This window comes from Nematolebias whitei, chromosome 18 (assembly GCF_014905685.2).
Source record: "Nematolebias whitei isolate Nwh7 chromosome 18, NemWhi1, whole genome shotgun sequence".
NCBI classification, from domain to species: domain Eukaryota; kingdom Metazoa; phylum Chordata; class Actinopteri; order Cyprinodontiformes; family Rivulidae; genus Nematolebias; species Nematolebias whitei.
This window is the reverse complement of record NC_056515.1, coordinates 12,632,727-12,650,941: the sequence shown is the minus strand read 5'-3', so window position 1 is coordinate 12,650,941 and position 18,215 is coordinate 12,632,727. Positions and strand designations below refer to the sequence as shown.

The following is an 18,215-nucleotide window of genomic DNA, read 5'->3' as shown; positions in this document are numbered from 1 at the left end:
CTCGCTCACCTCCCTGCAAATGGGTTCCAACTGTGAGGATTGTGACAAACTATTGTGGACCGTTTTTCTAAAATGGTCCATCTCGTACCCTTGAAAAAGCTCCCATCAGCCAAAGAACTAGGGGAGATTATGGTTAAAGTGATCTTTCGCCTTCATGGACTTCCCTCTGTTATTGTCTCTGATTGTGGCCCCCAGTTCATTTATCATTTTTGGAAGGAGTTTTGTAATCTTCTTGGATTTTCTGTGAGCCTCTCTTCAGGTCTCCACCCACAAACGGACGGTCAAAGCGAAAGTGCCAACCAGGAGGTGGAGACACAACTTTGCCTTTTGTGCGAGGGGGATCCTACCAAGTGAGCAGCTAATATTCCATGGGTTGAACACGCTATCAATGCCCTTCCTTCAGCTCCTTCAGGTCTGTCCACCTTTTATACAGCATATGGTTTCCATCTACCAGTATTCTCTATCCAAGGTAAAGAGGTTTAAGTTCCGTCTGTTCACAGAGCAGCACTTAGGTGCCAGCAGACCTGCAGGAGAGCGAGGAGAGCCCTGATTAAAACATCAGCGGTCTACATCCGAGATGCCAACCGCCGTCGCTCACACAATCCAACATATCAGGTGGGCCAGAAGGTCTTGCTGTCAACAAAAGACCTTCCCCTCAAGGTGGAGTCCCGCCAATTGGCACCTCGCTTTCTGGGTCCATTCCTCATAACCAAGGTAATCAATAGTGTGGCAGTACGCCTTTAACTCCCTTGCACACTCAAGGTCCATCCAGCCTTCCATGTTTATAGGATCAAACCCCTAGTGTCATCATGTTTTTGGCCCTCCTCCAGGCCCCCACCTCCCACCCGACTCATCGATGGGGCTCCAGACTTCACCGTCTGGAGAATACACCGCTCCAGACAGTGGGGTCAGGGTTACCATTACCTGGTGGATTGGGAGGGCTACCGGCCCGAGGAGCGGTCATGGGTTCCCGCTCGCAGCATCCTTGACAAGTTTCTCATCCGTGACTTCCATAGGTCTCACTCTAAGCAACCTGGAGGTCCGTCCAGAGCCGGACCTTAGGGGTGGGGCTATATCATGTTTTCTGCCCACTCACCTGAGTCACCACAATCAGCCCTCATGCAGCTCATCTGTTGTCACCTGTATTTAAACCCCACAGCCACACTACTCAGTGCCAGATTATTGACAGCCTCACAGTGATTAAATGTCCAGTGTCCATGCCACAGTTTCGTTTGTCTTCCTGGTTCTGACTTCATGCCTGTCTTACTGTCTTGCACGTCCCCTGCTTGCTTTGGATTATCTACTCTGCTCATGGTACCAACCTCTGTTTTCTCCACAACGACCATGTCTACCGGATCACGATTCAAGTCTGGTTTTGGATTTCTGACCACCTGTGCATGACCCTCACCTGTCTCCCTAGACCTGTGTTCTGGATCTCCCTCCTAATTGCTTCACGCTCATCTCTGCCTCAAAACCAGCTCAAAAATACTGTAATGGCCACTTGAATTGGATGGGCTCCAAAAGCTTACCGGTTGTTGTCATTCATCCAGTAATTATTTTTCTGTGAGTTTCTTCAACGTTTGCCCAGTAGTTTGTGGAACATTTTGGGAACAGACATACAGAATTGACTCTAACAGTTACTGTTAAGGCAAAGAGGCACTTGTGAACAAGTGACACTTGTGAATGACTCTTAGTTACAATCACACTAATTTTTTTTAGGATGAAATCTGTCAATTGACTGATTTATATTAATTTGTGTGTTTAGTAAAATCAACTGGCTGTGGCAACAACCTTGTATTGCTGACTTCTAAAGTAAATCAGTTGTAGACATATATCCAATTAACGTTTCCTAAAATTTTTATTAAAACATACCCAGAGGCTCATGACATGTTTTGCTAACAAACAGACAAAGTTTACTACAAACAGTTAAAGGCTAAATTTTAAACAAATAATGTAAAAGCTTAAAATATATTTTGGGGATCAGTCTCAGCTACGACCACAAAAGATTTTATCTTAATATTTGACTAACTGAAATGTTATTTAATATACCTTGGCTGTGGCAGCCATCTTCCATTATGATGACTCCTAAATGTAAACAGTTGTAGATGTGCATTTAATGATTACTTCCAAAATATTTTATTAAAATTTTTCTAGTGGTTCATGAGATACTTTATTAACAGAGTTGACAACCTTACACAGGTATAAAGCATTATCACCTACCATCAAAAAGAAAAGGGTGAGTGACAATGCTTTAGGCACTATGTATAAACAAATACCTTTTTTCTTTTTAAAAATAAGTTTGACGTTCTAAAATAAATACTGCATACTTCACATGCATGGTTATTTGAATCCTATTACATTTACACTCCACATGCGAGTGTATGTATTTCTGCATCCAGTATTGTTAGATAACATGAGAAGTGTTATGCTTTCTGCAATTAAGAAGAAAAATGTGTGCGTATTTTTGTGTGAGCTGGAAGAAACAAACAAACAAAGCATGTTTTAGGACTGTGGGAGGAAACTGGTCCTCTGAGAAAACCCACGTGCACACTGTGAGAACATGCAAGCTCCACTCAGAAAGAATCCGGCCAAGTTTCAGGACATTTATTCAATGAAGTGCCATATTTTTCGAGATTGAAATATTTAACAGCTTAAAAGAATAAATATTTCTAATAAAACTAATGGCTTTTTAGCCTCTTGGAAAATTTGTTCCAAGGGAAAGATGATAACTCTCAGCCACACTAAACAAATCCCCACATTCAGGTAACACCTCCTACATTTTCAAATGAGGATAGGCAGAGTAATGGGGGTAATGCAAAGACTGAATTCTACTTTTTACCAGCCAAATTCACTTCTGCCACATTGCGCTTTTCCAACTATGTAAGAAGAATTAAAGTGACTATAAAAACACAAAAAGTTAACCTTTCTCTTCCATCTGGTCTACTGTAGAAAAATGTTGATACAACATGGCTGAATCTAGGAGTTGATGTTTTTATTTCAACCAAATCACCTGATGGCAACTGGTATTTTCCAGCTGTTCCACAGAAATTTAAATTACATAGATGTTCCAATGCTATTGAATTTGTAGAGGAATATATATATTTATATATATATATAGGATATTGGACTTCTGGTCCAGTCAAACTCCTACCCTTTAACAGGTATTTATGCTCACGTACTCTGGACCGGCCTCACCTCAAACATATATAAACTATGAGTTCTTGTAGCAAACTTTATTCCTATCCCTCGAAGAAAACACAAAGAATCTGTAATTTAAATACAATTCTGTAACATTTATTTTCAGTTTGAATTATGACGTGGAAATTATGGCAAATATTGAATATAAATGAACATCGTGTTGTTTTAGAAAGTGAATGACATAAATCTGAAGACTCTGAGAAGGAGTTTTTAGATTCAATTTGGACTAAGGTTTTTAGCTCTTAACGTTCAAATTTCGGTAAGTTTAACTCAAATTTGTGAATTAAATTATCTAAACAAACTTAATTGGCACTGTTTTGTGGTTATCTCATCAGAATGAAGATGTTCATCTCTCATTACCACAGCGGATGCATGAAGGAAGCCAATGGCCCGCTGTCCCAAGAAGGATATCGTTTCTCAGGGCTGCGGTCCGTTTGGTTCATACCTTTAGCTCCAGGGTGTTTGAGAAGTTTCAGGATGACCACCATCTCTCAGCTGGACACGTCTTCCATCATATGGCTGTTGTTCAGAGAGTCTCTTTTCAGCTGTCCTCTGCTGCGTGGAAAACGACCACTCATTCCCTCTGCTCCAAAGCCAACTTTCCTCATCGGCAGTCGTCCCACAACTCTGCCAGTGTGCGGTATACCTAACATCTAACAAGACGGGCCCCTTAACTTTTAACCAGTCAGAGGGCTTCTTTCAGTAGGAGTGTCCCACTGTATAATTAATGTTATTAATATCTCCCTTCTCAAAGTTCTTCAGAGAAGATAATACAATGACCCTTTTATTAGAAAGGGTGACACCATGCTAATACAAACAAAATGGGTTTCTTTAAATCAGAACGTCAACTGGGTGTTAACTTCCTTTATTGTCCTGGCAACCAGTCTCTGTTGATAAGGCCAAGTGAAGCTCTTTGGGAGACCTTCGTTTTAAGGGACACTCAAAGTCTTGTGACTCAAAATAGAAGGTGAATTAACACAGAAGGGGGTTCAGAAACATACAACATGTCAGGGTGGTCCCAGCTGTAGATTTTAACACACACAGAGAAGGATAACAAAGAAACTTCCTGTGATGAAAAACGGAATTCCAGTATCTGTCCCAGATTAGCAAAAGGAAAGGAGGGATAGGATAGACGTACAGTGCCTTGCGAAAGTATTTGGCCCCCTTGAACTTTTCAACCTTTTGCCACATTTCAGGCTTCAAACATAAAGATATAAAATTTTATTTTTTTGTGAAGAATCAACAACAAGTGGGACACAATCGTGAAGCGGAATGAAATTTATTGGATGTGTCAAACTTTTTTAACAAATAAAAAACTGTCTGCACTAGGGTTTTACATATTAGAACAGCAAAATTATCTGTTCTTTACCAGGTTATACATTTATTTCTTATCTAACCTCGAGCAAAGAAAAAAAACCAGATTTCACTTTGTCACTATTTATTAAATAAACAGCCAAAATGGGGAACCTCAGTGTGTGAAAAACTAAGGCCAGGTTCTGATCCAGCTGCTTATAGAACTGTCTTTACTAGCAAAACTTGGAGTCATTGTTTCCTGTAGGACTTGATCAGTCCCTCACATAGTTGTTTTGAATCAAGATGCTGCTGCAAGAGTATTAACTGGAGTTAGTAGGAAAGATCATATCTCTCCCGTTTTAGCTTCTCTTCATTGGCTCCCTGTCAAATTTAGAATAGAACTCAAAATCTTACATCTAACCTACAAAGCTCAACAACCTAGTTCCATCTTATATTTGAGATCTTATTGTTCCATATTTTCCTAACAAACCACTTTACTCTCAGACTGCAGATTTACTTGTGGTCCCTAGAGTTTCCAAAAGCAGAATGGGAGGAAGATCTTTCAGTTATCAGGCTTCTCTCTTGTGGAACCAACTTCCAGATTCTGTCTGTAAGGCTGACACATTGTCCAGTCTTAAGACTGGGCTTAAGATGTTCCTTTTTGATAAATCCTATAGTTAGGGTTGGCTTAGCTTTCCTGAGCTATCCTTTAGTTTTGCTACTATAGGCTTAGACTGCTGGAGGACAAACTGACCACATCTCGTCACTCTGTTGCTGTCTTTACTTGCTCCACTCCACCTGTTTGTATTTGTAATTATTTCTATCATAACATGTTTGTTTGTTTTTTCTTTCCTCCTATAGAACCTGGACCTGTCATTCTGTGTCCATTCCTCCTTCCTGTCCTCTCAAACACCAGCCAGCCTAAGCAGATGGTTGCTTGTCCTGAGCCTGGTTCTGCTGGAGGTTTCATCCTGTTAAAAGAGTTTTTCCTGTCCACTGTCTCCTCTGTGCTTGCGCATGATGGGAGACTGTGATGAAGTGAAGACTCAACACAATCTGGTGCTTCCTTAGATAAACTTTTACTATTTTGTATATATATGAATGTTTATGTTCAGTGCCCTGAGATGAATTCTGTTGTGACATGGGGCTATATAAATAAACTGAACTGAATTGAATTTTATTCCACTCCTCTTTCTAAAGTTTCTTCAGTTCATTAAAGATGACAGACATTTGTTTTTGCTCATCTCTCTTGAGGTCCCACCACAACAGCTTCTGGACTTTAACTAGACCAATGAGGCATCTTGATTCTTTTGTTTTTCAGCTGTTCTGTTGTATATTTGCTGCTTGGTTTGGGATCAATGTTCTGCTGCTTCCTGACACAGTTTGGTCCAAGTTTCAGCTGTCAGACAGATGGACTCATATTTGACTCTAGAAGCCTTGAGTCTTCAGAGGAGTTCATGGTCGACTGCAAGGAGCCCGAACCATCAGCCCTCCACTACTGTGCTGAGAGTTGGAATGAGGTGTTTGGGCTGATGTGCTGTAGATATTCTCCAAACATGTTGCTGTGCATTATGGGTAAATCACTCTAATTTGGCCCTGTATGTTTAAAGGACGTTGGTCCAGAAGTATGTGGTTCATTCAGATGAATTCATGCTAAATGTTCTTTTTAGAAAAAAAGAGGACTTCTCCTGCAACCCTAACAAACAAGAACAACTCATACTTGTTTGGACTTTTTTATATTGTCCTGTCATGAATTTTGACTTTAACCTTCTAACTGAATCCTGTAGAGTCTCAGATAGAGCTCTTGAGAATATATTAATTTGTTTATTTATTTATTCATTCATTCATTCATTCATTTCTCTGAATAATGTACTTGTAGATTTTAGGGTAAAGACACACCTTTTTCAAATTGAAGGGCAACAATTTTTGCCTCTCTAAGGTCACTGCTGATGTCTTTCCATCTTGAAATTGTTTTAATACACACTTGTATGCTAAAGAATAACAAACTGACAAAATACCTACATTTATAGAGAAATGTCATATTTTTTCATCTTTGCATTGCAAATAATTTTGATATTAAATTTTTTGATACCATCAAGCTGGGGGGTTTCTGTCTCACTTCCTGTTTCTCTCACAACAAACACCTTTGTTGTACTTTAATGCCACTTAAAACTGAAAATAGTTGCAGAGTAAAATTCTACTGTGAGTGAACACCTGTGTCACCTGTAACGTGAATGTAGTGGAAGAGAATGAACAAGATTCTCAAAGAAACAATGTGGTGAAGAATCAAACTGAAGGAAGTACTGTAGTTGTGTGAAGTTTCTCTCACTTTATTTCCTGTTCTTTCTGGTCTGTTTAAATATCCATCCATTATCTTTACCCGCTTATTCCATTTTGGGTCACGGGGGGTCCCTGGTGCCCATGTCCAGCAATCACTGTGCGAGGGGCGGGGTACACCCTGGACGGGTCGCAAGTCCATCACAGGGACACATAGAGACAAACGAGAGAAACAAACATTCAGTCTCTCACTCACAGCTAGGGACAATTTAGAGTTACCAATCAGCCTAACATGCATGTTTTTGGTCTGTGGGAGGAAACCGGAGTACCCAGAGAAAACCCACGCATGCACGGAGAGAACATGCAAACTCCACCCAGAAAGACCCCTGGACCGGGGTTTGAACCAGGGACCAACTGAGAGGCAGCAGCTCTACCAGTTGTGCCACCGTGCTGCCCTGTTTAAATATTTTTGTTACATTTTCTAACTGTTTTTGCTCTGATCAACATCCCTTAGCTGCTCCTGAACATGCTGTCATGCAGCCTCTCCTGAAAAACAAAGGTCTTGACACAGCTGTGCCCTCAGACCAAAGACCAAGTCAAAGTGGCAAATGTTATGGGCAAAGAAGTTTTTTAAAAGCTTTAGAGATTTTTAATTGCTAAAAGCACAGAAGAAAAATGCCAGTCTAGTTTTCATTCGAGTCTCTGATGGTTTAAGGCTTTTAGACCTCTCTGCTTCATTTGATACATGAATCAAACTAAGGGTGCATTCACACCAGCCCTGTTTAGTCGCTTTAATCGAACTCTAGCTCCTTTTCCTAGAAAGTCCGGTTCGTTTAGGGAGGTGTGAACGTGCCATCGAACTCTGTCACGGAACAAAAAGGCGAACTCTGGCCCGGGCTAAAACCTAGGTCTTGGTCCGGTAGAAGCAAACTCCAGTGCGGTTCGAGTACAATGTGAATGCAAACAGACCGAGTCCCACTCCCCAGGGTAAACAAACACACATTTCTCTTACCTTATATGGAGCCGTCAGCTGCCTTGTGTGGAAAAACAATATTCTCCATGGTCTTCTGTCTCATCTTCTGCTCATGCTAAGTCCATTTTTGAAAAATGACAAAATGTAACTCCTAAAACTGCTAAAACTTGATGCCACTTCATTTTCATTTTTATTTACAGAAGAAGAAAAAGACGTGTCTTCAGAGGTTTTTGTGTCGTTTCTTTCAGTAGTTCTTGGTGCAGCGTCCCCACAGGCGAGTGGGGGAACAGGTTGGTTCAACAGGTTGACTCGACTGCACAGTGCAGTGTGAATGCAAACGCACCAGCTCAAATGTAAACAAAAGGTCATGAATATTGGTCCCGAACCGAACTGAGTCTACCAGACTATCTGGTGTGAAAACGACCTAACTGTCTTGGTTCGACCAAGTTGTTGGGACCATTTAGGTTTCAGATTTGGTTTATTTGTCATATGCAGAATCAACACAAGATCAACAATGCAATGAAATGCTCAGAACGAGAAGAACCATCTTGATTCGCCAACAAAAAAAAAGAAATACCAAAGCATGGAACGAAAATACAAAAACGTGTCAAAAGTGAAAAAGCGAAATGTGAAATACATCTAGTCAAAGTAAAAAAAAAGTCAAAGTTTCTTTATTTGTCATTCACACCATGTGAGGTACATGTGGTGGAACGAAATTGTGTACACAGGGTTCCAGTTACATCCAACAAAAGTATAAATTGTAACGAAAAGCAGTAATAAGAGCTAAGATACAAACTAAGAAATATGCTAAAACTAAGAACACACTGAACACTAATAGTATAAAAACAATGCACCAAACAACAGCAGCACAAACATGAGTCTGTGTGAGCAGATGAGTACGAATGAACACAGCAGTGTGAAATAAATCAGCAGTATAAGATCAGCAACATGGCTAGTCAGCAGCACATAATCAAGTAGCATTACAGTGATTTTCCTGGATAGAGATTCGAGTCTAACAGCCTCAGGGTAGAAACTGTTCCTCAGTCTAGTGGTTCTACACTTAATGTTCCTCAACCTTCTGCCTGAGGGAAGCGAGGCAAAAAGTGTGTGATGAGTGGGGTCCTTCATGATGCAGGTGGCCCTCTTCCTGCACCTGGAAGTGTAGATGTAGATTGATACAGCAGGATGGTCCTATTAGCAACATGGTACAGTTAGCAGTGTGGTTCTGTTAATGGCATGATCTTGCTAGCAGCGTTAGCAGGTCCTGTCAGCAGCTTGATGATAATAACGACCACAGCAGCTGCCCTCCCAGATTGCCCTCTAGAACCATGTCTGGCAGACACAGAACATCCAAGATTTTCTTGCGGAACCGAACTGTTACGTAGAGTTTGGTCTGTGCATGCAGATGGAGATCATGGAGATGGCCACCATGACAGGCCGGAGCATGAGCCCAAGGTTAGAGGGGTGCCGGGAACTGAACCATGATGGCACAATGGCAAAGCAGCGACACAGAAAACTCCAAAAGTGTGTCGCAGTCATACCCATAGCGTCGATGTGCAATATAGGCACAAAAAATAGTTACAACAAAAACAACAGGAAGAAAAAGAGCAAGTCGAATCGGAGCTCCCGTCAGTGTTAGCATTTTGCCGCGCACATGACATCACTGCCACATTTAATTGTGGTTTAAACTATAACCAACAGGAGTCTTTCTAATCATTTACAAATGAATCTTTTTCAAATTGGACAAAACATCATGTGCAGTTGTAAAATGTCTTTATTTTTTGCTAATAAGACTTGTTACCAGGTTGAATTTTCACTTTTGAGGGGGCATTTAACTCTGACCATCAAGGACAGTGTCATGTCGTTCAGTATGAGATCCAAAAGTGCTGATGGTGCTTGTGCTGTTTCTGGATTTTATTTTAACTTCCCCATCCTCATTTAAATGTTCTTGTTTTTTTTGTTGTTGTTTTATTTCATTGCTCTTTAGCATATTTTAAAATTTTATTTGAATAAATTGTAAAGTACTTTGGTTAACTACATATTGTTGTTTTTGTGTGTTGTAGATTAAAACTGATATTGAAATTCTAAAATTGTGACTGGAACCATTTTTTTAGAATTGAAAGCTGAGTTAATATTTTATGATTTAAAAAAATCAAAGTATTTCTAAAAATGTGGAACAAGGGAAAAAAAATCTATTTAAACTGTATATAATGTGCCAATCAAAATGCTCACCCTCTCAACCGTTTATGCTCCATTTATTCATTCACCAGCGCACTCTTGTGGTTTTGATATGTAATTATGTTAATCACGCACATCTAAACTTAGTAACTTTGGTTCATACCTACCTTTCTGATGGGGATCACAACCAGCGGCTTGTCCTCAGTCTCCAGCTCCTCTCGACTCTGATAACAGAGAAGAGCTTGTCCTCTGAGGATGCAATTGAAACGTTTCCAATCATCTGAGTCCTCTTCAAGCTGAGTGAGAGCATAGAGTAAATCAAGACTGAAAATCACAAAGATGTAATACTTGGTTTTTTTTGGTTAGGTTTTTTTTTAACAAAATGTGACAAAATCTATAAAAATGTATTAACCTTGACTTGGAGCTGCCCACTGATTGCTGGCTGAAGCATGCACTGAGGCTGAGCAACCAAACGACAGCACACATTTCCAAAAAGAGGTAACCAGAACGGACTGTCCTCTGGAAAACAAAGACAAGATTGATTTTAAACAAGAGACTAAAGTAAATTGAAACAAATTAATTACATTAGTCTTGAACAAAATATGTGGAAAAAAGTGAAATTAAGTTGTTACAGCTTAACACAAGCTAAAAGTTAAAAGGAGTAAAAGGCTTGAACAGCTAAAAGTAGAAGAACTTATTAGAAGCAAGTCTTTATTTCTTTTTATTTGCTTTATAAAAAATAAATTGGTAATATTAATGTGTTGTATACTGAGGTCTATATTTCTAGTAATTTCCAAAACAAACACAAAACTACTCATGTTTTCACTATCATTTGTCACAAGTTTTTGAAAACTCAAGTTTTAATTAAAAATGCTAGCTACACGTAGCTTAAGCTACTACAGATATCTAAAAAGTTAAATCTGGTCCTCTGGACATTCAACAAAAACAAAACAAAGCAAAACAAAAAAAAGTGTAGAAACATTTTGTCTTTCATCCGAAAGACTTCCTCAGTCTGAGGTGCTGTATTCAGCTCATTCTCTTAATAGCACCTTCTCAGAGTGGATCAACCAGTTTGCTGCTGACAACCAAAACCAGCTGCTCACATGCTCAAGAAGGACCATCAGCCTAACAATGGATCATTAGCACACTGATCATTGTTTACTGTTCACAGAGGGCTGAGTGATACTAGCAATCACAGCATTGTAAGAGGGGGACAGTTGAACCCGGAGGCCTCCACCCCTGTTTAATGATGGATGATTTCTTTTCACAAAGATGGCCTCCTTTACTCCTCTCTCAAACCATCGTTCCTCTCTATCAAGGATGTGAACATCTTCATCCCTGAAAGAGTGACCGCTGGCCTGGAGATGAGTGTAGACCGCAGAGTCCTGACCTGATGTTGTTGCTTGATTCACCACTTGCGATCACTTGCGATTCAACCTCATATGTCGACAAAGTGGCATCATTCCCAAGAGCCTGGAACTAAAATCTTCGGTCAGCAGGCACCTGGCAAGCAATATCCTTCAGAAGGCACAGACCCAGCTACTGAATGAATGGATGAGACAGACCAATTTTACTACTGAGGCCTTGAAGGCCAAAGAAGAACACATTAAACAAAAACAAACAACGTGCCTAGATCAGACCACACTTCAGCAAGTGATGGACTGTACAGATCAGGCACGCTTAGCACAGCATGTCAAGTCCAAGACTCAACAACGAAACAAGTTTAACTTACTAATAACTCATCAACACCATCACTATTCCAATAACAACACATCCAGTGTAAGACAACACTCCAGTAGACAATTACATGCCAGGGAGACAGAAAAGTGGGTGAAGAATTTATTTGACAGACAGCTCACCCAGCCAGAAACAGAGATTCTTGCCAGGGGACTGAACTTTGCGGTTGCACCAAGTAGAATTCCTCTGGTGGAGATGATCACAGCCACAGAATCAGCCATCCGCAACAACAAATTTAAAGAGGCTGAAGCAGAACAGAGGGATGCACTCACCACTCAGCAAGGACAAAAACATCATCATTCTCCCAGCAGATCAAGGAAGGTGCATAGTGATTTTGAACCAGAAAGACTATCATGAGAAAGTTATGACACTCCTTAGTGACTTAAACACTTATGAACCTCTGAAAAGAGATCCAGGAAGTGGTTACAAGAAGAAGTTGATAGATTGCCTGAAAATTTTGGAAGAGGACAAAGCTATTGACCGTTTTCTGTACCACAGACCCAGGGGAAGCCACACCTAGTCTGTATGGTTAATAATAATAATAATAATAATCATTTTATTTAAAAAGCACCTTTCAGGACACCCAAGGACACTTTACAGTAAGAAACATATCATAAAGATTGTGTTAAAACAAACAAACAAGCACAGTGCAAAGATCAACAGGAATAAATTACATACAGAATATAAAATACATAAAGAATATAAAATACATACAGCAAAGTTAATGATAAGCGAGTCTAAAGAGATGTGTTTTCAGAGCAGTCTTGAATAGAGAAAGAGAGGTGGTGTTCCGTAAGTCAGGGGGTAGAGAGTTCCAGAGATGAGGGGCAGAGCATGTGAAGGCCCTGCTCCCCATGGTGGAGAGGCGGGCAGAGGGTACATGGAGGTGTAGTGAAAAGGAGGATTTGAGAGAGCGAGAGGGGATGGAGATGTATAGGAGGTCAGATAGGTACGGAGGGGCAAGGTTGTGGATAGCTTTGAAAGTGAGAAGAATAATTTTGAAGACGATGCGTGATTTAACCGGGAGCCAGTGGAGCTGCTGCAGGACTGGAGTGATGTGGTTATAGGAGGAGGCTTGAGTTATGACATGGGCAGATGAGTTCTGGACCAATTGCAGCTTCTGGAGAGATTTGTTAGGGAGGCCATAAAGAAGGGAGTTGCAGTAGTCAATCCGAGAAGTCACAAGACTGTGCACAATGATGGCTGTGGAGCGGGGTGTGAGAGAAGGGCGGAGCCGGTTAATATTTCGGAGATGGAAATAGGCAGACCGAGTAACATTGTTGATGTGTGAAGTGAAGGAGAGAGTGGTGTCGAGGCTGACACCAAGACTCTTGACCTGACGTGAGGGGGATAGCAGAGAGTTGTTAAGGGGATGAGAAGATGTTCTGATTTTGAAATAGAGTTTTTGGTACCGACAAGAATGATTTCTGTTTTGTCACTGTTTAGGTGTACCTTTAAGACCAAATGTTAGCATGATTAACTCTGTCACTTACAATGTTTCCAAATATCTAATATCTGTACTCGTCTCTTTAGTTGGCAGCTCAGAACACCACATACAGAACACCATGGACTTTGTGGATAAGGTGAGGGATGTCATTTTGGAGACTGATGAAACAATGGTGTCTTTTGATGTCACACGATCTTTACGTGCATTCCTGTTGATGAGGCAGTAGAGGTAGTCAGTTTAAGATTAAAATCAGACACCACTCTGAGCAGCAGGACCACGCTTTCCACAGAAAAACTGTGTCAACTCTTGAAACTGTGCCTTCAGTCAACCTACTTCACATATGGGGAGCAATAGTATAGGCAGAAACATGGGTGTGCTATGGGGTCTCCAGTTTCTCCTATTGTTGCCAACCTGTACATGGAGGAGGTAGAAAAGAGAGCCTTGACGTCCTTTTCAAGAACACCACCAAGTCATTGGTTCAGGTATGTTGATGACACCTGGGTTAAAATTAAATCTTAGGAAGTCCAACATTTTACAGACCACATCAACTCTGTGGATAAATACATCAAGTTCACACGAGAAGATGTAAAAAATGGCAGGTTGGCTTTCTTGGACTGTGCTATTTAAGAGACTGAGCTGAATACAGCACCTCAGACTGAGAAAGTCTTTATGATGAAAGACAAAATGTTTCTACATTTTTTTTGTTGTTGTTTTGCTTTGTTTTTGTTTGTTTTTTTTATGTCCAGAGGAGCAGATTTTACTTTTTTGGGGTTTTCAGATAATGTTCTTGAACTTTGTTTGCTGGTTCATAAGACATTTTGCTAACAGTCAGGCAAACACATACTACTAAAAACATGATCACCTGCCTTTCACCCAAGTGATAAACAAAACAAATGACAAGAATACAAGAATCAAAGATAAAAAAAGAAACAAATGTTACCTGTTGCTGAAAGTGTTAAGTCATGTGTTTTGAATCCATCTCTGACGTGTTCAATTCTCAGAGTTGTGTGAGCCAATAGGTTAAACTTGGGCCCCCTTCAGATAGAAAACAGTCAACACACTTTGATTTTATAACCCATTTTAAAGTGCCTATTTTAGGAAGAAAAGTCCCGCTCACGGTGTAGAGAGGTGCAACGGTAACGATGGGGTGACATGTCCAGGCCTCACATCTCCAACACCACAGGAAGCTGCAGACTCCACAGCAAAACGGATCTTTTTGCCTGAAGTGCGTCCCAAAGATCCTCCCAGGAAGCTTATCCTTCTAGGGCCAGGGACCCCCCAGGAGGAATCCTCCTTAGCACAACTGCTGTACAGCTCAACACGAAGCTGGAACTCAGGACCCACCTTGTTGCTGCACTCACAGAAAGAGGAAATCAGATATTAAAAACAAGATTGATCTAGATTTGTTTATTTATTTATTTTCAATTTATCAACCTACAAAATGGCTTTGTCTTCAAAGCAGATGTCAGTAAGTGTTCTATCCACCATTACTAGATCAGTGTCATAAATGTCTGTGCCACACTGCAGCAGACAGAACACAGCACAGCGATGAAGCTCTGAAAACACACACACACAGAAAATCAATTCTACATCAATTTTAAGTATTTTAGGAAATGGTTGTTTTTGTGGCATGCAACAATGTTTTTCTCATGCCTGTGTGTGTGTGGGGGGGGGGGGGGGGGGGTTGTTTTGGGTGGGTGTTTGTTTGTTTATGTTACTTTGTAAGGCCCACTTTTCCATCTTGTACTACACTGTAAGGACCGAGGGCTCCTTACGGGGCCCAAAGCCCGGGCCCCATAAGATGAAGTGCCATTGGTGGGTTAGGGGTTAGGTTTAGGACTAAGGTGTGAATTGAGAATGTGTTAGGTTTAGGGTCAAGGTCAGGTTTAGGCTATGGAAATGAATGGAAGTCAATGCAAAGTCCTTGTAAATGTAGCAAAACAAACCTGTGTGTGTGCGTGTGTGTGCTGTGTGCACGTGCATTTTTTTCAGGTTACCTTGTAGGGACCAATTTTACCAAAAAGTATACATTGTGGGAACTGCTCTTTATGGGGACCAAAGCCAGGTCCCCATAAAGAGAGTCTCATTGGGGGATTAAGGGTTAGGTTTAGGACTGAGGTGTGAATTGCGGATGAGTTAAGATTAGGCATGTACTAGTAATGGTTAGGTTTAGGATAAGGTCAGGGTTAGGCTATAGAAAATGAATGGAAGTCAATGCAAAGTCCCAAAAAAATAAGTTTAAAAGAAACGTGCTTGCATGTGTGTATGTGTGGGGGTGATTGTGTTTGTTTATTTCTGTTATATTTGGGGACTTGAACCAGCTTACACAGCAGTCATTTGGGTACACCTAAACCACTCAGAAAGAGATGTCCCCTAAGGTGGGTTGATAAAACATGCGCCCCAATGTGAACATAAGTTACGTGTGTGTGTGTGTGTGTGTGGGGGGGGGGGGGGGGGTCAACAATATATCTCCTGTACAACTAGAGAAATTTTAATGATAATTTTTGCCAAAAGTAATGCCTGGATATATATCTTTAACTGTTTAATTTTTGGAGCGAGTCTGATTTAAGATTGATACTAAAAACCAACTCAATTTTAATAACACAAGAATATAAATTTTACAGGTACAGTATTGACTAAAATGTTGGTGTGGTAGTATAGGTGAGATTGATCCCAAGCAGAAGTTCTGAGCACTAACAAAACACACAAGATCTTTGTTTAAATTTTTGACAGCACCGTTTTGAAGTAAACTCTATCTGTCTGTTGGCAAAATATTTCAAGTGTCACAAACTTAGTCTAATGAAACTTTCAGAAGACAATCATTTAATGTTTATCTACAGCTGATTAGCGTTTGGAGCCAGTGCAATTCAAGATGGCTGCTACAGCTAACTGACTTTAGAAATAATAAAAATAGCTATAACTCAGTCATTTTTACATCAATTGAGCTAAAAAATGTATTATTAAAAGTACTAGTAGTAGATGAAAGTCAACTATAACACATAATTTTAATGATAATAGGAGAATACTTTCACGCCTGTCCCACAAATTACAACAAAAACATGTGACGCGGACTGTGTCATTTGTCATTGTCCAATCAGCTTTTTGTATTCCAGTCAGAAAGTGTTATTTTGGACAGGAAAACATTTGAAAAGTGTATCAGTACACCTGCTCAGTAAATATGGCTTTATTTTGAGGATTTAAAATCCGGAAGCAAAAGAACAAAAAAAAGAGAGATTTTCAGACTGTGCTTTCCAAAGATGAGGGAGTGGTGGTGCAGAGGTCAGAGAAGATGAGCCTATGATTGGAAGGTTGCCTGTTCCAATGGACTGACCATCAAAATTTGAGTGGGGAAGGTGATGCACCCACACTTGTCTCCACCCTCATCTGCACCACTCTGTGCCATTCAGCAAGGCTTTTTATATGTTGTAAAAAATAAAAACAACTGCCAAATCTTTGTTCAAGTTCACAAGCTGTGGTGATATTTGAAAAAGGGAACAGCCAAATAAAGAAGAAAAAATGTTTTTCAAACATGGGTGATAATTTTGGTCTTTTCTTGATGGTAGAGTGAATCTTTGTCAAATTATGCTGAAACTTATAGTTTTGTAACCTGTCAAATCTCTGCTTTCCACAGACATGCTTGGCTGTGGTGTGTGACAGCTGTGGGATGAAAGATAAGATAGAACTTGATTGATCCTGCAGGAAATTGAATGATATATAGCTATTCATATATATAATAATACAGCTGTATATAGGAATATATTCCTATGTATTCCTACACAGATTAATATATTCCTATTTATAATAATATATAGGAATAGCTGAGACTGAGTTTTGCACTCATGTCATTTTGTGTAATTTGTTTACTTGGCAACTTTTTGCTGTTTTATCTGTGTTTGGTGAGCATAGGAATGGTTATATGATCTTTTGCCAATATTCTGATGTTTCTGTGGATATCACACATCTATGTTTAAATTATAGACATCGCATTAGCAGTAGTAGAAAACAGGAAGTACAATTCTAACACTGCTACTGGGGGTGTGGACCTTTCCATTTTCTGTGATATTGTCTTGTCTATAAATTCTGAAACCTGAGAGACTTTAACATTATCCTTTATTTCTACATTACCGCCTTTGTTTTTGAAGTACTCTGAGTCTTTCCACATGAGGGGAATTCGCAGGTCTGCAGAACACAGGTGATAAAAGTCAGACATTTCAAACTTGCTGCAGCTAATTCAGGAAATATTATGACTAAATCTTTGGCTGCACTCACCTGAAAGTGAGACTCTCCCAGTGCAAGGCAGCACATCTTCAGATGTTCTGCTGTGAAAGCATTGATCAAACATTGAACAACAACACATGCAGAGGATGGACAAAATACAGCAGGGTGTAAATGTATTTAACCTGTTTGATACTTTTTCTGTTTTGATGGGTTACGAACTGAAATTTATTAGAATTTTCATTAACCAACAAATGTTCTCCAAATAAAATACAGAAAATAACTTATTTTGAAGAATTTAAAAAACTAAAATCAAAGTGAATGCTTGCTGAATTTGAAATTGTGTTGCTAAAGCTATAAAAATGTATAACTCTAGTTAAAAGCTAAAATGGAACAAGCACTACACTGATGTTCCCTGTCGCTGAAGGGTTTGAATAGTGAATGTTTGTAGTTTTTGAGATGAGTGTTTTTCTAGACTGGAACTGAACAGGAAATTCAAGTAAACCTTAATCAAGATATGCAAGTGGGTAGGAGTTACACTATGTAGAAGAACAGAGGGTTTTTTTTGTTTTGTCCAAGGCGGTACAGAGTGATGAATCCTGGTGAGCTGAGGGAGCAATTTTATCCACCATCAGGTGCAATGGTGGCCTTGGCCAACATAGATTAAACTTTTTCCATCCCAATCATTTGAGGAAAATATACTTTTTGGGAAAATAATAACTAGAAAGCATGGTTTATTCAAATTATATGGGTGACTGGTTTACAATATTGGATTTTGATGTAGCTACTTTTCTAAAAAAAAAAAAAACTTTCTTACACCTTCAAAACAGCCACACATTAAAAAGGAAGTTGCCCCATTGCTATTTTTTTTAGATATACAGCTCAAAAGGTTTACAT

The 18,215-nt window shown here is 39.8% G+C and overlaps 1 protein-coding gene across 1 annotated transcript in view; it reads right to left on the bottom strand.

Moving 5' to 3' along the window:
• LOC119425042 (rhotekin-like) overlaps positions 1-18,215 on the bottom strand; it is a 74,423-nt gene that overhangs the window by 34,261 nt on the left and 21,947 nt on the right. Inside the window, exons 3-9 of the mRNA XM_037692568.1 lie at positions 17,373-17,419; positions 17,229-17,282; positions 14,542-14,659; positions 14,221-14,454; positions 14,044-14,138; positions 10,332-10,438; positions 10,087-10,215 (exon numbers count right to left, since the gene is read on the bottom strand). Coding sequence (XP_037548496.1) covers positions 10,087-10,215; positions 10,332-10,438; positions 14,044-14,138; positions 14,221-14,454; positions 14,542-14,659; positions 17,229-17,282; positions 17,373-17,419 — 784 coding nt within the window. The remainder of the gene's footprint in view (positions 1-10,086; positions 10,216-10,331; positions 10,439-14,043; positions 14,139-14,220; positions 14,455-14,541; positions 14,660-17,228; positions 17,283-17,372; positions 17,420-18,215) is intronic.